We start from the raw sequence: 17,482 nt of genomic DNA on the forward strand, positions 1-17,482 counted from the left end.
TCTGCACAAATTCAGGAAGTCCATGGCAGATCATGTGCAGACTGATGAATAGTGAACCAACAGCCACTGACAGTGGGCATTGAAAATAACACATCATTGCAGACAGTGTATCTTTTTCCCCCAAGATCTCCAACTCAGAACCAAACAATGTGCAGACAAGACTCAGAAACTGTTTTATTAAATTGAACACAAAATACCTGTTACAATAATGTCAAGCTTTTATCAGAAATCAGTACATAAGTGAGGATACACAGCCAAAATGAGCCATCAACATAAGCAGTGTAAATTTTAAATAACTTTTGGGTTTCTATTTTCAATATGCTGAAGAAAATAAAACCAAAAAAAGCAATTTCAATCTCACAATTCACAGTTGATTGGTTTTAATCCCATGACACTTTTGCCATTTTATTGCCCCAGAATGCAAACAGATTTCCAAAGTGGGTGACTGACACTTAGCCCCAACAATACACACAGATGTTAAACCCCTGTATGACATTTAGAAAAGATTTTAGAAACAACCCCAATTTCATACAGTTCTGGCTGGCGGTTTTTAGCTATATCCTTTACTAGATATTTTTCTAGTGAAATAGCAAAAGCAGTTTTAAAAATTTGCCATGCCATTAAATGAAGGGTTCTAAAGTCTCCCTTGTTTTTTTTTTTTAAGTGATTTTATTCTCTAATTTAAAACAATAACTACACTAAAATGCAACCTTAACAGTGAAAGCAAAATCAGTTTCGCTTCTGGATCTAGAGCATACATCCAAGAGAGGCAACTCATTGCCCTAGCAGATACATGGAATGCTTCAGAGCAGAATCTGACATGCTCTAGTAAGGCATCTCAAAGCAGACACACCATACCTAAATTAAATCATTACAGTCAGCCGAGGATACCACAAGGTGAACACCAACTAACACAGAATCAACATGAATTCTTACAAAATGATACACTGATTTACAAAACCACAGAAAGGTGCTCAAGTACCAAAAGAAGGCAAAACAATGACCAGCCACTCTAAAAGAGTTTTGTTCCCGTAAATACCAGATTTGCAGAGCAGAAGTAAACTTTATATGTGCTTTGCCCTAGAATATCACTCATCCTGACATGTGGGGTTACTTTTCCTTAAAAAAATATATCATGTAGAGAATATACATTGAATCAGTGATATAGAACATTTATTTTCACTAGTGAGGGGGTCACTTAAGCACTTAACTAGAAAAAGAGTAATCATGAAGGTTATTTAAATGCAAAAAGAAATCTGATAAAACCTGCATTATTAGTTGGTATTAACAGTGAAGTGAGGTTTTTAGCAATTACATTGGCTTAATGAGAAGCATGACCATAAAAAAAATCTTTAAATTCAAAGAATCGTGAAATGCCTAAAAATGAAAGTTTAGTTAGTAAAAAATCATACTTTCATTTTAAGGTCCCCAAAGGAATGTTTGCTTATCTTGGAAGCCATGATGCTTATCATACAAGCACAAGAATATCAATCAGGAACAGTGAAGTTTCAATTCTGACTTATCCATTGAATCTTCATTACCTGGAGCAAGTCACTTAAATTCTTCAGATTTTGCCCACAAAAAATTGGCATAAAAATAAAGGCATATGTCAAAAAAATTTTTTTTCTAAACAGTACTAGAGTAAAGCTAAAGATGGTTACTAAGGCTCACAATTTCAACAACTCATTGTACAGTACAATCATTTTCGATCCTGCTAATTATGGCTAGAGGAAGCATGAGCAATGACAATACTCAGGGAATTCAAAGGCTTTAGATAAGTTAATGGTTTTGACTTTCGCAACTGTGAAATCTGTTCTTCTCCAGTTGTCTAAAACAGCTAATCATCTATGGGTTTGACTCTCTCCACCTCTCTATGTTCTGGTAGAGCAGGTCAAAGTAATGACAGAGATGTGGTTTCATGGAGAAAAGCAGCAATAGAATGAAATGAGGTATAAGGTGATTTAATAAACCCCAATCCGTAATTTACAGTTATTTTAAAGAGGCTGCATAGTTCAGCAAAAATACATTATATAGAAGAGGGATAAAGAAAAAATTCTTATGGAACTTTAAAAGTTGTGACAACTAAGCATTTTAAATGACCAACACCAGAGAACTTGAGGTTGGAAAGGAGTGGTTTTCCTCCATGCTAAGCACATATAAAAACAGAAACCAGAAGGCTAAAGTCCACAAGAGAAAACAATGTATGTTATTTGGTTCCAGTTATCAACTTCATACACTGCTTTTTAAAAGATAGCAACATTCAAACAGATAATAAACCCTAGTTAACGACACCTATGCTGAAGCGTTTAAGGGAGAATATGGTCTGAAATTTATGCTGAAATATAGATTTTTTTAAAACTCCATGGATGGATGGATAGAGGGACAGACAGACAGGTGGTAATTCAAGCCTAGTAAAGTGTTAATGGCATAATTTACTGGTGATATACTGTAAAAATCTTTTAACTTCAATGTATGTTTAAAATTTTTCATAATAAAATATTGAGGAAAATTTTACTATTTCTACAATAAAGTTAATTTAGCAGTGTGTTTTAAAGACTCAGGCAATTTAGAATTGTAATTAACTGAAGGGAGAATTTTTGCTTAAGGCCTCAAATCCAATTTCTGAAGATCCTTTCTTTAACATAGAGATGAACTAACACAATTGGTAAGTATTGTGAACAAGACACTCTCTTCTTCACACACCTCATTTGCAAGTAAGTAATTCTCTTCTCTCTATAGAATAGACAAGTTTTGAAAAGAGCACTGGAATAAAGTTTTTCCAAACATCAGCGTAAATCAAGCCCTTCCAATCCACCACATTACTACTCATCAAATATAAATGCAACATAGATCAAGGTGAAGAATAATCTATGACTACTGTCAGCCTGGGACAACTGAATTTATTTTCAGGGTATGTGGTTCCTTATCAACAATGTTAACAGTTTTACTCAGTATCAAACTGAAATCTCATTTAGCCAGAAATAAATAAATAAATAAAATGCAGATTACAGAATTCACACAGACCTTCGCTATTCCAAGCTTCTGTTTAATGAATTGTGATTAACGGCAATAATTCATTATCTCTTCTCTCTGTGAAATGCTAAAACATGCTAAAGGCACTCATATTCTGGGCTTAATAGAGACAGGGTCACATGGGACCGTAAGCCAGTATTTACTTTTTGGTAGCTACCCAGAATGGGAGTTTACAAATGACCCTCCCATTCACACTGGGAAGAAAAAGTCAAACACCTATCAGTAGAAACTTCATATGAGAAACTATTTACACAGCTATTTGTCCACTCAGAAAGACTGCTAGTGACTATGATGATAGAGGTCTACAAAGAAAAACCCCCAAAAAACAAAAGCAACAACAAAACACTATTATGTATGAAACTCCTGAATAGTAATTTGGCTGGTTAAAAAAAAAAAAAAATAGTTGTTAAGGTGGAGTATTTTTTGAGCATTTGTTCAAAAGCCTACATTAAACTTTTGTCTCTATTGACAAAATATTTCTATTTCTAAAGAAATTCTATTGTCTTATATATGCCTCACCAAGTTCTTCAGAGAGCACTTTCAGTCTACACTCCAATATTAAGGAAACAAAACAAGTTCCAAATACACCATCCCTAGGCCTCTCTGTAGAGGATACCATGCCCAAAATTACATGTCTGCCCTGACCAGCAAGACTTGTATTACACAGGCCACTGGACAGTCCTCAAACTGTCATTGTTCAGGGTCCCATCCAATTCAGGAGTGAAGGAATCATAAATCCCACTGCTAATCCTTAGAATCTATCTACAGAGGAAGATTAAAGCAAATATATGTTTCATGTTTATAAATAAACATTTTCCCATTCCCCTCATTGAAAGTGTAGGCAAGCAGCTATAAACAAGCATATCAATTCTGTAAAATAAGGTGTAAGGAAGATCTCATGCTTCCCTTCAGCTGTGTTAAGTCAGAGGAACATAAGGATGGTCTCAGGCAGCCATGATTCTTCATTCAATCTCAGAGTTTCAAAAAATCCTAAATGGTTTTCTAAGTTTACCAACTCATTAGAAGGGGAAATAATGAAGAAGAGTTGGAGAAGGAACTTTTTCTAAATGAATGGTATAAAATATTCATCTTGCATAATTCAGTGCAATAAGAGACAAGCAGACAAATGTAATAAAAAAAAACATGCACATATTTACAGGTTGTAGTACATGATATACAAAGACAAGACCAACAAAGTATTTTCTGTTCAGTGTGGAGCCAAAAGGATTTACATGGCTCACTTTGTTTTGTAGCTAACTTTTTGAAAAAAACACTTCAAAGGCATAGGCAGTCCAATCTTTTAATTGGAACATGGAATTTTTCCTTTACAACTTCTTGCCCTCGATATCTTAAGAAGAGTTTCTAATTGTTATCTTCTAACATTGATTTCGAATGACAACTTACAGAAAGATACTCACAAAGAGACTTTGATGCTACGAGTTCTTCTTGCAGATGATCACTGAAATCTACTGACTCAACTAAAGGTCTTCCGCTGTTTAGGCCTCTGTCGGTCCTTGTATACAGCATATACAAAGATACTAACATGACTCTTGGGCAGCACAGGGTGCAAATTCTGAGCACATTACAAAGCGGGACTGGACTTCACAAAAGGAAACCAACAGAGATCACGTATCACTGACTGTGGTAGTAACAACGGCCTTCTTTGACAGGGAAAAAACACTGACTAATAGGAATGCATGGAGATGAGAAATTGTACCATGCAGAGATATATTTATTTAGGTATTTCCTTTTTGACAACCTCTCTCACCTTTGCTTCACCTATGGAGCACAGGAGAATGTTGCAAGGTAACAACCCCAAAACAATCCAAAGTCATAGAGATCTGTGATTTTCTCTTTTTTTGGATGTGTAGGTAACCTCTATAAATGATCATGGAAGTTATCAACTTCCTACAGTTTGGAAATTAAGGAGCAAACCGAGCTATTGTAGGCAATATGGTATCTAAAGTGTCATATAAAACAAACACATAGCTCTTCTTTAGTGCAAAGAAATAGAGCAAGTAAGAAATAACACTATAAATCTAACTTTTTTCTTTAAAGAAAATGCGTTTATGCATTCATAACATCCATTAAGGGCACTGGGAGACTGGAAACCTGAATATGCAAGGCCAGGAAAGACATCAAGGCCTTTAAGTCCACTGCTTTTTGTATATATGTAATGAAATTATTAAGTAGGGGGAGTGAAGAAAATCCTTCAATTTTATTTGCAAAGGAAAAACTGAAAGTAAATAAATGCCACTTTTACAAACTGTAAATTCTTATCCACGATCTTCTACTATTACCTGAAATAAGGATTCAATGAAATCTTCTCTATGGTATTACATAAATATATATGTATGTATATATATATGTACTTAATATACACATACATATATGTATGTATGTCTATATGTACACAGACATACAGAGAAAGGGAGGAAAATAAGGTTTTTAAATAATTAAAGAACTAAGTGGCCAGCACTGTAATATTAAATTCTACCCAAAAATTATACTTAGCAGCAATATGAGTAACCTACTGACCAATAAAATAAGTTCTAAATTGGCCGAAACTAATCAATTGTATAAAAGGATTATTATACTCAGAGTCACAGGTCTAGATAGAATCTCAATGTTATTTCATTCTCCTGTTTCTGGGAGGGAAAAAAATGTACTAAACAATTCTATTTTTCAAAAAACCACCACTTCAACAGAAGAACAAGTTGATAATTGTACCAGTGGTTATGCCAAAACTGAATTTTAAATACAGATCTACATTGCTCAAAAATTGTTCATAAGGATTAAACGCAAGGAATGATGATTGTAATTTCCTTCTCCCCATCTCTTTGCCTATAGAATTCTCAAGGAAAAATAGGAGTTTTATTTTTAATTACTAATTAAAGCAATCAAATGCGAATTGACCATAGTGCAAAGATACTGCTCATTATAAACTTCCTGGTGAATGTGGCCTTTCAAAAAAAAGTATGGATGAGCACCAGTCTTATCCATGTAAATACAGTAAGTAGATAAAATACAACTAATTAAAGTTCATAGAGTACTCCATTAGTTTATCTAGCCATACACTAGAGCTTCTTATTTTAAAAACCAAAATCAAATAACAATACTGTTAAAATGATCAGATACCAAAGTAATCCATAATGTAGTTCCACAAACTTTAAGGAAGCTGAATTACAAAGAACCAAAGTTCATGTATTGTACTACTGGATATTATGAAACTAAAATTTGGTTAACTTTTTTTTTAATCCTCTCTATCTATAAAATAATAAGGTAGTAGTATTTTTCAGGGCAGCCAACCAACTGGTAAGACAGAAAAGAACATAAGTAAACCATAAGGATCAGCTTATCGAAAAAGTCTCCCAAAACAAATATCAAGAGATCTGAACTCAACAATCAACATTGTCATATAATGAGTAGGTTATTATCAGTGAATAACTCTAAATTGAAAAATCAAACACATCTTTACATTTCTCAAAACCATCTGAAAAATATTTTTTTTTAAATAGCATATCTATCTTAAACGCATTGAATATTGGAACAGGGGGCTTGGAAAGCCCACAAAACAGCTGGGGCATGAAAATGAGCTCATTAAACAAGCTAATTCAACTGAGGTGGGGTGGGGGAAGGGGGAAGGAAGGAAGAAGATGGCATTTAAATGTGTAAAATCCACCAGTGGAAACAAAATTTCACAGTTGGGAAGTCTACAAGCACACTGGAAGTGTATAAATCCAAGAAAATCTATACTCAATCAATAATGGGAAGACAAGGGGAAAACATGTCCTGGGAAAGACCTTAATCCAGTTTATATTCATATATCCTACTGGCAAGGCATTGTGTTGCGGTGGTTACAAAGAAACCTTGGGAAACCAGAATCAGAATCTCTGCTTACCTGTTTTTACCATAATCTGAAGTAAGAACTCAATAAAATTCTTTACTTAACAGTACGTAAAACTAAAACTGCAAAAGAAGGTGAAATTTTTAAATTTTTAAATAGTTAAAGCTCTAAGTGATCAGGCTACTAGTTGACCAGAACTCGGTCAAGATAAAAAGTTATTTCTCGTGGGGTAGGTAGGTCACATGCTCTAAGTAGCTCAACACAACTGACCTGAAAAGGCATCATGACCTAAGAAGCATATTCTTTTCCTTCCCCAGACTTGATAGCTCATGGTACACCACTGCAGGTTACACGTATTAACATTAAGCAGAGGAATATACTCAGATCAAAAGGACCACAAAAGCAGGGCATGTTGACAGAAGGCAAACAACAGGCAGGAAAAGCTGCTCTATCTGAATACAACAACCACTATACATATCCCAGATTCTCCATCTCATTTCTGTACCGCTGTTCAGACACCTTGCTTTTATGTTGCTTGCTCTCTAAATGCTGCCGGAACTCCATCTCCTCACCAGCCCCAACATTACACATGGAGCAGTAAAACTGGCCACTTGGGGTAACACACATGGCCAGATCACGTGGAATTCTCTGCCGAGAGCGGGGATTGAAGTAAGGACCTGCTAAAGCAAGAGATAAAAATGGATTCACTTCAAAATATTCACTACATAAATGATGACAGTCTGATTATCACTATAATATGTCATCCTAAGCTCCAATTATAAAATTCACTCTCAGCTTTAAATGAATGCAAAATTAATAGATATTTTTAATTACAATTTTATACATGTTCAATCTAAGAAGAGAAATGATTCCTCCAACTACTGTCTAAAGGTTACTGTAGAGCCAAACCCCAGCTCCAAATGACAATGTCTCTAAAAAGTAAATAAAATTTTAAAAATTGTTTAACTTCCAAACATTATATGAAAAGTTTTATCATTATACTAACTTTTTAATCCAAAAATTCTACATCTAAGAATTATCCTAAGAAAACACTTGAGAATTTTTTTATGGAGATTTATCAACAAGGACGTTATTTCTTCAGTTGCATACAAGTTTTTATGGGAGGATGTGGGAAAAGGAGAACAAATAGATGATTTGAAAAATTATGCTAATGAATGCAACAGGAAACCATGCAGTCACTGTAAGTAATAAAAACTCTTTGATTTTCTTTGGTTACATGAAAATGTGATTATAATATGCTATTAAGTGAAACAAGAATATCACAAAATATAATCACATTTCTATTTCAAAGGATATATAGAGAGATGGGAATGACATATTAACATATACAAAAATATTGGAGGAATTATTGGTAATTTTTTTTCTTTTTACATAACTGACTTCTTTTTTTAACTATGTTAAACTGAATTTACTGGCCTATTGCATTAAAAAAAAAGCTCATCTATAATTACCTGAATAAATTCTCCTTCAGCGTTCAAAATATTCAATGTGACATATTTATAGGCAAATCAAATTATAACTAATGTATTTTAGGTTTGGGGGGTATTGTTTGTTTGTTTTTATTGAAGCATAGTTGACATACACTGTCATTAGTTTCCAGTGTATGACACAGAGACTGCACCACTCTATACATTATGCTATGCTCACCACAGGTGTAGTCCAGCTGTCACCATGCAACACTATTATAGTTCCACCAACTATATTCCCTATGCTGTATCATTTATCCCCTGAATTATTCACTCCACAACGGGAAGCCTGTATCTCCCATTCCCCTTCACTATTTTGCCAAAGCCACCTGCCCCTCACCTAGGGTTCTCTGTATTTACTTAGCACAATACCCTCTAGGTCCACCCATGTTGTTGCAAATAGCAAGATCTCATTCATTCTTATGACTGAATAATATTTCATAGTGTGTGTGTGTGTGTACACATGCGCACACACCACATCTTTATCCATTCACCTATCAAGGGATACTTGGGGTGCTTCCATATCTTGGCTATTGTAAATAACACTGAAATGAACACAGGAGTGCATATATCTTTTCAAAACAGTGTTTTTGTTTTCTTTGGGTAAATAAATACCCAGTTATACAACTGAATTCTTAAGTTGGACCATTGTTTATTAGTTTTCTGCTTTCTTTTCTACTATAATAAATATTTAAGACTTTTCTCAAAATATTATTTTCACTGTATCCTACAAAATTTAATATATTTTTATTACTGTTTGATTTTAAGAATTTTAAATTTCCAGGTACCTGGGTGGCTCAGTTGATTAAGAATAAGAATCTGCTTTGGGCTCAGGCTCAAGTTAAGATCCCAGGGACTACGGATCAAAGTCCCAAAGAGCCTCCAGCTTCATGCTCAGCGGGGAGTCTGCCTCTTCATCTCCCTCTGCCCCTCTCCCACTGCTCACGCACAGTGCTCTCTCCCGAACAATCTCAAATACAGAAAATCTTTTTTTAAAAGAATTTTTAATTTCCAGTATGATTTCTTCTTTGATCCAGAGTTATTTAGAAGCGTTTAAACATTTCCAAACATTTTGTAGGGTTTTTTAAATATATTTTTTGTTATTGATCCCTCATTTAATTATACTCTGCCCAGAAAACAGTCAAAACTGCCCTCTGTCCTAAGGTTTATTTTACCTAATATTAATGCAGTTATTTCAGCTTCCTTCAGTTCAGCTGAATTTTTTATTTTATTTATTTTCTCTTTATTTTTTATTTTTCTTATTTTCTTTCTTAAATATTTTTAGTTTAAATTCAATTAACATAGAGAGTATTATTAGTTTCAGAGGTAGAGGTCAGTGAATCATCAGTCTTATGTGACACCCAGTGCTCATTACACCTCAGCTGAACTTTTTTTTCTTAAAGATTTTATTTATTTATTTGACAGAGAAAGAGAGAGCATAAGCAGTGGGGAGCAGAGACAGAGGGAGTAGCAGACTCCCTGCTGAGCAATGAGCCTAATGTGGGACTCCATCCCACGAACCCTGGGATCATGATCTGAGCCTAAGGCAGATGCTGAATCAACTAAGTCACCCAGGTGACTCTCAGCTGAATTTTTTTTTTTTAGATTTATTTATTTATTTATTTGACAGAGAGAGAGCATGTAAGTATGCAGAGCAGCAGGCAGAGGGAGAGGGAGAAGAAGACTCCCCGCCTCCCCGCCGAGCAGGAAGCCTAATGCGGGACTCAATCTCAGGACCCTGGGATCATGACCTGAGCAGAAGGCAGCCAGGTGCCTCTCTCAGCTGTATTTTTTAATCCAATCTTATAGTCTTTGTCTTTTAACTGGGACTTCAATAAATTTATACTTACTATAATCACTTATGTATGTTTCAACTTTTATTAATCATAGTACATTATGCTTTCTCTATGTCCCTTTTTCTATGTTTATCTTGCCTTTCCAATGAATGTTTTTATTTTTCATTTAACCTACTGTTCTCATGAGTTACCTCTCCTAGTATATGTGTGCATTGGAAGCTGTGATGGGGGAGGATAAAGGACTATTCAGTCCAACTCTCTTCCCTGGAGATAATCAGAAAATGCAGAAAACATTCCTATAATGCAGCGGTTCTGAACTGAAGGTGTATATGAGAATCACTGAGGAAGCATTTCTAAAACACACATATGTCTGGGTCCCACTCCAAATTTACTGACTAAATATCTCTAAGTCATGGTTCAGGCACTGTATTTTGTAAAAACTCCCCCAAGTTTAAAGCCACTGCTCAATCTTTTTTATTTTCCCCAACAAATGGAGATTTAACAGGACACAACTTTAAACCAAGTAGCCCATTTTTATAACGCATTTTACATTTCTCGGCTGGCAAACACCAGAAGCAGTATAAAGGGACTACGATCAAAGATCTTAAAACAGGGGCGCCTGGGTGGCTCAGTAGGTTAAAGCCTCTGCCTTCAGCTCAGGTCATGATCCCAGGGTCCTGGGATTGAGCCCCGCATAGAGCCCCCAATAGAGCCCCGTATCGGGCTCTCTGCTTAGCAGGGAACCTGCTTCCCTTCCCCCCTCTCTCTCTCTCTCTCTGCCTGCCTCTCTGCCTATTTGTGATCTCTGTCTGTCAAATAAATAAATAAAAATAAAGTCTTGGGGAAAAAAGGCCTTAAAACATAAACTATAATTTAAAATCAAAATAAATAATAAACTACACAGAAAATAAATAAATAAAGACCTGAAATAAATACCAGATTGAAAAGCCACTAGACAAATGAACAATTAGCTAACCGCAAATTCTCAGGGCTATTATCATTAAAGGAAATAAAAATAAAGAAGACCACTTCCAGAATGTAGCCAAGGTACCTGAATTATTCTGTACTGTATACATATTCCTCCTATTAGGCATCATCTTATACTCATTCCCTTCTTTCCGGGTCCGCCGCTGACCGGCCTCTGAGGACTCCCTGGAGGAAAGAAATTTGAAAAGTGTGAGACTTCTAAACAAGGATCCCTTTCAACTCTTTTTCTCTAAAGACAGTCTTACACAACACTTTGGCCTGAGAGAAAATGGCAATACCTACGAGAATGAGTTACTCTGAGCTTCCGCCAGCCGCAGCCTCTTGGCGTGATTCTTCCCTTGATAGTGAGCCTGAGCCACAGCCGGAGAACTAAAGGAGGCATCACAAAGCTTACAGTAATCATTCTCCGTGGCCAGGATCACTCTGCCTCCAGGCTTAAAGGAGCCCATCTGACATCAAAGACACAAGAGACAAAGTTAAAAAAAATGTGGAGCTTCTGCCCTCCTTCCCCTCAAAGTTCCTAAGAGTTGAAAGATAACCGAAGGTTATGGTATGACCACAAGCACTCAGCTTTATAAGGAGAGAATGTAATTCATTCCAGAAAAACAACAACAACAAAGAAAAAAGGCTAGGAGATAATCATGGTTTTGTATTACAATCACCTTTGTACCAAACCTATTAATGGCTTGTTGCTATCTCCATGGAGAAATTTTTTAAAAGAAGCATGGAAGATTCAGGGCAGTATAGGAAAACCATAAAATCACATTACCAGAAAGATAAAGAATGCCAGAATCCAGGCATTTAATGAATGCCTACTGTTTATAGGGCTTGCTACCTAATGCAGAAGGGATAACAGATGTATATTTACAAATGAGCCTCTGTCCCCCACAAAGTCTACAAATTAGCTATGGATATAATATAAGTAGGGAAAAATAACCAGCAGATATAGGCAACCGTATTCAGGCTGAGAAATGAGTTCAGAGAAACCTAACACACTGCCTGGAAGATAATATGTACTCAATAAATACTGTTGGGTAAACAAAAAAAGACAAACTAGATTTGGGCTAGAGGAGAATAAAATACATAATAAAGAGTCTGGAAGCATGTCCTGTCAGGACCAGCTGAAGGAAACTGCACGGTTTCACCAGGATGGGAAGATTTTCTGGGGGACAGAAGAGCAGTCTCCAAAAATCACAAAGGGCTATGCTAGGAATGAAGGCTCTGGAGGTTCCCTCAAGGAGGGGGAGCAAGCTGAAAACTGTCCCAACCTGGGAGCGGCTGTCCTGTCCAGGGCAAGAATCAGGGCCCTGAAAACTTCTCAGCCTGAAGATCTGTCTGGGTATTTTTCTCTTCTTTGATTCTGTTTTTATCCTCTCTCATTTACCCCACAAATTTGTGAGGATGGAGGAAAAGCTGGTATTGCCATCCATGTTTTAAAGACTGGAAAACTGACACTAGGGAAGGTAAAATTACACCATGGTGGTTAGGAGCAGAGGTCCAAGGTCGAAAGAAATTCTTGTTCTACCACTTCACAAAACACATACCACCATGGACAAGTTACTTGGCTTCTCTGAGCTCCTAATAAACTTCCAGGTGAGACAAATGCTGCTAGCCCATGAATTATACTCAGAGTAGTCAAGTCAATACCTCTTAAGTTCTTGGAAGCACGAAATGAAGTTTAGGGCCCAGGACTACATTTCATGCCCATTTTCCATGGGCATGAAATTTAAGGGTGCATCAAAAAACTCAATAATCAAGATAAAATAATACGTTAATGCAACACTTATATAAAACAAACCTAATATAAGAAATCATCCTAAACAAAATATCAAAATTTTGAATAAAGACAGGACCAGTCACAGTGCCATGCCAAGCTATACTGCAGCCTGAGGCAAAAGGAAAATCAGTAATACTTACCCAGCTTTAAGTTTCTGACATTTTGCTTACCACTGATTTTTTCGGATTGATTTGGAATGTTAAAGTAGTACATTAAAGTATTTATCCTCACTACTGTTTTGGCTCCTCTCAAATTGGTGCCTCAGTCAAGGGCATCCCTCACCTCACCTTAGTCCCAGCCCTGAACAAAGTAATGTAAGAAAAGTGCTTCGCAGAGTGCCTGGCATAGTAAATACTTGCTCAGAGCTATTATTATTTATGACCATGTATTGTTCTATGGACAAAAAAAGATTAAGGAATACAATCCATATTTCAGAGGCTATTGAAGTACAGCATTATCTTGCCTAAAACATCTGCTTTATCTACCAGTTAAAGGAATGTGAATCTCAAGTGTGTGTCATTATATTAAAGTCCAGAAAAAGTTTATACAGGTTCTCTCCATAGTGTGAAGAAAGGGGCAATCTCAAAAAACTGACCTTGCTGGAAGGCAGATTATAAAGTAAATGGGATTAACTACAATAAAGAAATAAATTTTGAAAGCCTCTCTCTTTTCATTCAGGGCAGAGCCTAGACATTCAGGGTCATTTAACCCAGAATTCTAAGACATGCCAAGAAAAAGGCATATGTAACAATATTTCTTTCTTCATTTCATGCATCACAACCAAAGCCAATGAGAAGTCTCAAGGTCATGGATGTTGGCATGCTTTAAAAAACACTGCACTACAGCTCAAGCAGTTAAAAGTGTCAAGTAGAACTTTGCAGGAGTATTTGCCCAACTGTACCTTGACAGGCCTCTGGATGACAAACTTCATCCATGAGCATGTGTGCAGAGGGTAACTCCCACCCTGATATATGTGTCTCACCTGCGGAGGGATGGGAGCAGCTGGAGTAGCCACAGGTTCCACCACATTGCTCATTCTGGCAGGAGGAGGACAGCTGTTGGCTGCATAGTAATTTCGGAGTTTCTTACCATGATTTTTACCCTGGAACCAAAGTGAAATGAGTACTCACCAAGAAAAAATGTGTCAACAGAGTTCATGTATTCATTAAAAAAATAAATAAATAAGATTTTTTTTAAGATTTTATTTATTTATTTGACAGAGAGAGATCACAAGTAGGCAGAGAGGCAAGGCAGAGAGAGAGGAGGAAGCAGACTTCCCATGGAGCAGAGAGCCTGATGTGGGGCTCAATCTCAGGACCCTGGGATCAAGACCTGAGCCGAAGGCAGAGGCTTTAACCCACTGAGCCACCCAGGTGCCCCAATAAATAATAGTAATAGAAAAAATGGGAAAAAATAAAAAACCCAAGCAATATTAACTATATTTTATTCTTGCAGATATATGCAACACCAGGGCAAAGAGCCCACTAGATCTTAAAGTAAAAGAGTCTACACTTCAGTTCTAACAGAAGTGAAAGATTTATCTGGGAAAGATAAGAGAACAAACCCAAAAGAAATTAATTTCCTATATATTTCTGGAAAAGTATCACATTTTCCAGTGATCTACTTCCTCCTCCAACTTGTCATTCATATGCCACTGCCTAAATACAAATTTTATTACACTGTGATCTAATCTATTTTGTAAGTCAGTAATGAAATGGATAATCCAATTCTTTTTACAAAAATAGCACTTACAGAGTATCTTTTTACTTGCAAAGGGCTCTTGTGTGCATTAGCTCATTTGCTGCTGACAAAAATTCCTGTAAGAGGAATTTGTTAATATTATCCACATATGACAGCTGAGGAGGTGCGATCCACAGAGTGTGGAGGACTTGAGCTGGCACCTTCCTTCAGCTGGGCTAGGTAATGGACCCAGAGCTTCAGCAGGCCCTCTGAATCCAAAGCAAGACCTTTGATTACTTCAAGATGATTTCAGGAGGCACTGTGGACCACTGTTAAGATGCATTCACCTCTCCAGCATGTTTTGTTTAAGTAGTTATTCACATTATTATATCCCTTGAACTGATGGAAATGTGACGGAAGGGCCAGTGTTCTGAAAGCATTCCAAATGAGGGTGAAACAATGTGTTACTCTTCAGACTGCACTGTGAACTTCAAACCTGTAGGCCAACAGTCTTTCACCATCTACTATATGCTAAGCTCTAGAAATAAAAAGGGCTAGCACAGGCTCAAGAGGAGAAGACAGATATGTAAGCAAGTAATTAAAGTAAGGAGATGAGTTCTACCTTCTGACCACTGGAATATCCTACAGGTGCTCTTGCTGTGGTCATGGTGACCTCCAGGGAGTCAAATCCAGGGATACATCCATGGCTTCACCATGTTCTAAATCTGGCCAGCACAACACCATGAATATTCCTTTCTGTTGTCTCCTAGGATGCCCTCCTTACCCACCACTTATTCTCTCAATGCTGCAACATCAAAGTTCCAGCCTTGGCCCTCTTCTCCATCTACATTATTTTCCCCTGTCCCATAGCTTTAAAATATAATCTTGACAAGTTAGTAACTCCCAAATTATCTGTCTTCACCTCTGTTATGGACTGAATGACTATGTCCCACCAAAATTCTTATGTGGACATCTAACCCCAATGTGACGTATGTGGAGGTAGGGCCTTTGGGAGGTGATTAGGTCAGGAGGGTAATCAGTGCCCTTGTAAAAAGAAGGCAAAAGCTCCCTCTCTCTCATTCTGCCATGCAAGGATCCAAGGAGAAGTTGGTCATCTACAGTGTGGAAGAGGACCTCACTGGAACCCAACCATACTATTGCTCTGATCTCGGACTTTAGGCCTCCAGAATTATGAGAAATAAAACTTATTCTAGCTCCAGGTCTTTTGTACTTGCTGTTCCTTTTGCCTAGAAGGTTCTTCTCACAGATCTCTGCTTGGCTGCCTCCTTTTTTCCTTTCAGATCTTAACTCAAATGGCATTTCTCTGAATCTGAAGTGACCCGCCATCTTCCCACCCTCTGCACAACATGCTCTCCATCACACAGGTATATCCTACTGCCACTTAGAACAATCTAAAATGATATTGTCTGTTTACTTTACTTGCTTCTGTACTCTCTGGAATATAGACTCCTAAAAATAAGGACCTGTCTTGTTTACTCTTCTACTCCTGATGTCTAGAACAGTTTCTAGCATACAGTAAGATTTGTTGAATAAATGAATCAAGTATTATAAAAGAGATAATGAATAAACTGCCAGGAGAATAGAAAGAAGAAATGTCTTATTTCTGCCTAAATGTGTCGGAGAAGGATTCCCTGAAAAGAAGAAAATCAAGCCATCTTTTAAAATGAGCAAAAGTTTACCAGGCAGGTAAGGAGTAAGGGGAAAGAAAACTGAACAGAAAAAATACTATGATCAAAAGCTCAGCATGTAATGTTAAGAAGCCACAAGGAGAGATGATCTTCTGGATCCTTTGGAGAAGAGTAGGAGTTGAGATACTTAGGGAACTTAATGGTGAAACAGATCTTGGACTTTCGGCAGACAGGAGCCTCTGAAGGACTTTAAGCAAAGTAGTTATATGATTTGATTGCATTTGATAAAAAACAACCTGGGATTAGCATGGGGGATAAATCAGAGTAAATCAAAGCTGGAGCTGGGTAGAGAGAAGACAACTAAATCAAGCTGGGTAGAGAGAAGACAGAGTAAATCAAAGCTGGAGCTGGGTAGAGAGAAGACAACTAAGGACAAAGCCTTAGGATAATATAATATAAAGAATGAAGATCCAGAAAATGAGACTGAGAATGTTTGGCCTATCAAAGTGAAAACCGGATACATGGGAGTATTATGGAAGCCTAGAACAAGGTGTTTCAAAAGAACATTGTTCAAAAGAACAATCTACGGGTGCCTGGGTGGGCCTTCAGCTCGGGTCATGGTCTCAGGATCCTGGGATTGAGTCCCGAGTCGGGCTCTCTGCTCCGCAGGGAGCCTGCTTCCTCCTCTCTCTCTGCCTGCCTGCCTCTCTGCCTACTTGTGATCTCTCTGTGTCAAATAAATAAATAAAATATTTTTAAAAAAATAAGAAGAAGAATCTAGTTAGATATATTATGACCCAGAAACTATACTTCTAGGTATTACCAAACAGAAACTCACATACAAGGAGATATCTGTAAGAATGTTCGTAGGAGGACTATTAGTTAGTTATAATGAAAAGGAAAAATAATTGAAGTGTCAGGGCATCTCAGTCAGTTAGGAGTCCAATTCTTTTTTTTTTTTTAACTTACTGGTTATTTATTTAACTTACTGGTTATTTATTATTATATATAATGTTATAAAAACACTGGCAAAATGACCTGGAAGTATTTAGAAATTTTTTTTAAAGATTTTATTTATTTGAGAGAGAATGAATGAGAGAGAGCATGAGAGAGGAGAAGGTCAGAGGAAGAAGACTCCCCAAGGAGCTGGGAGCCCGATGCGGGACTCGATCCTGGAAGTCCAGGATCATGACCTGAGCCGAAGGCAATCGCTCAACCAACTGAGC

The 17,482-nt window shown here is 36.9% G+C and overlaps 1 protein-coding gene across 3 annotated transcripts in view; it reads right to left on the reverse strand.

The window, feature by feature from the left end:
* Nucleotides 1–150: 150 nt before the first annotated feature.
* The window catches only part of ZMAT3 (zinc finger matrin-type 3), a 33,089-nt gene continuing 15,757 nt past the window's right edge, over nucleotides 151–17,482 (reverse strand). For 2 of the 3 annotated variants that reach the window (XM_044251820.1, XM_044251821.1), the window contains exons 3-6: nucleotides 13,910–14,029; nucleotides 11,433–11,599; nucleotides 11,215–11,315; nucleotides 151–7,560 (exon numbers count right to left, since the gene is read on the reverse strand). In XM_044251820.1, coding sequence (XP_044107755.1) covers nucleotides 7,349–7,560; nucleotides 11,215–11,315; nucleotides 11,433–11,599; nucleotides 13,910–14,029 — 600 coding nt within the window. In that variant the 3' untranslated portion in view covers nucleotides 151–7,348. The remainder of the gene's footprint in view (nucleotides 7,561–11,214; nucleotides 11,316–11,432; nucleotides 11,600–13,909; nucleotides 14,030–17,482) is intronic. The other variant, XM_044251822.1, reaches the window with a different exon arrangement.

The sequence above is a fragment of the Neovison vison genome, chromosome 6, assembly GCF_020171115.1.
Source record: "Neovison vison isolate M4711 chromosome 6, ASM_NN_V1, whole genome shotgun sequence".
In the NCBI taxonomy this organism is placed as follows: domain Eukaryota; kingdom Metazoa; phylum Chordata; class Mammalia; order Carnivora; family Mustelidae; genus Neogale; species Neogale vison.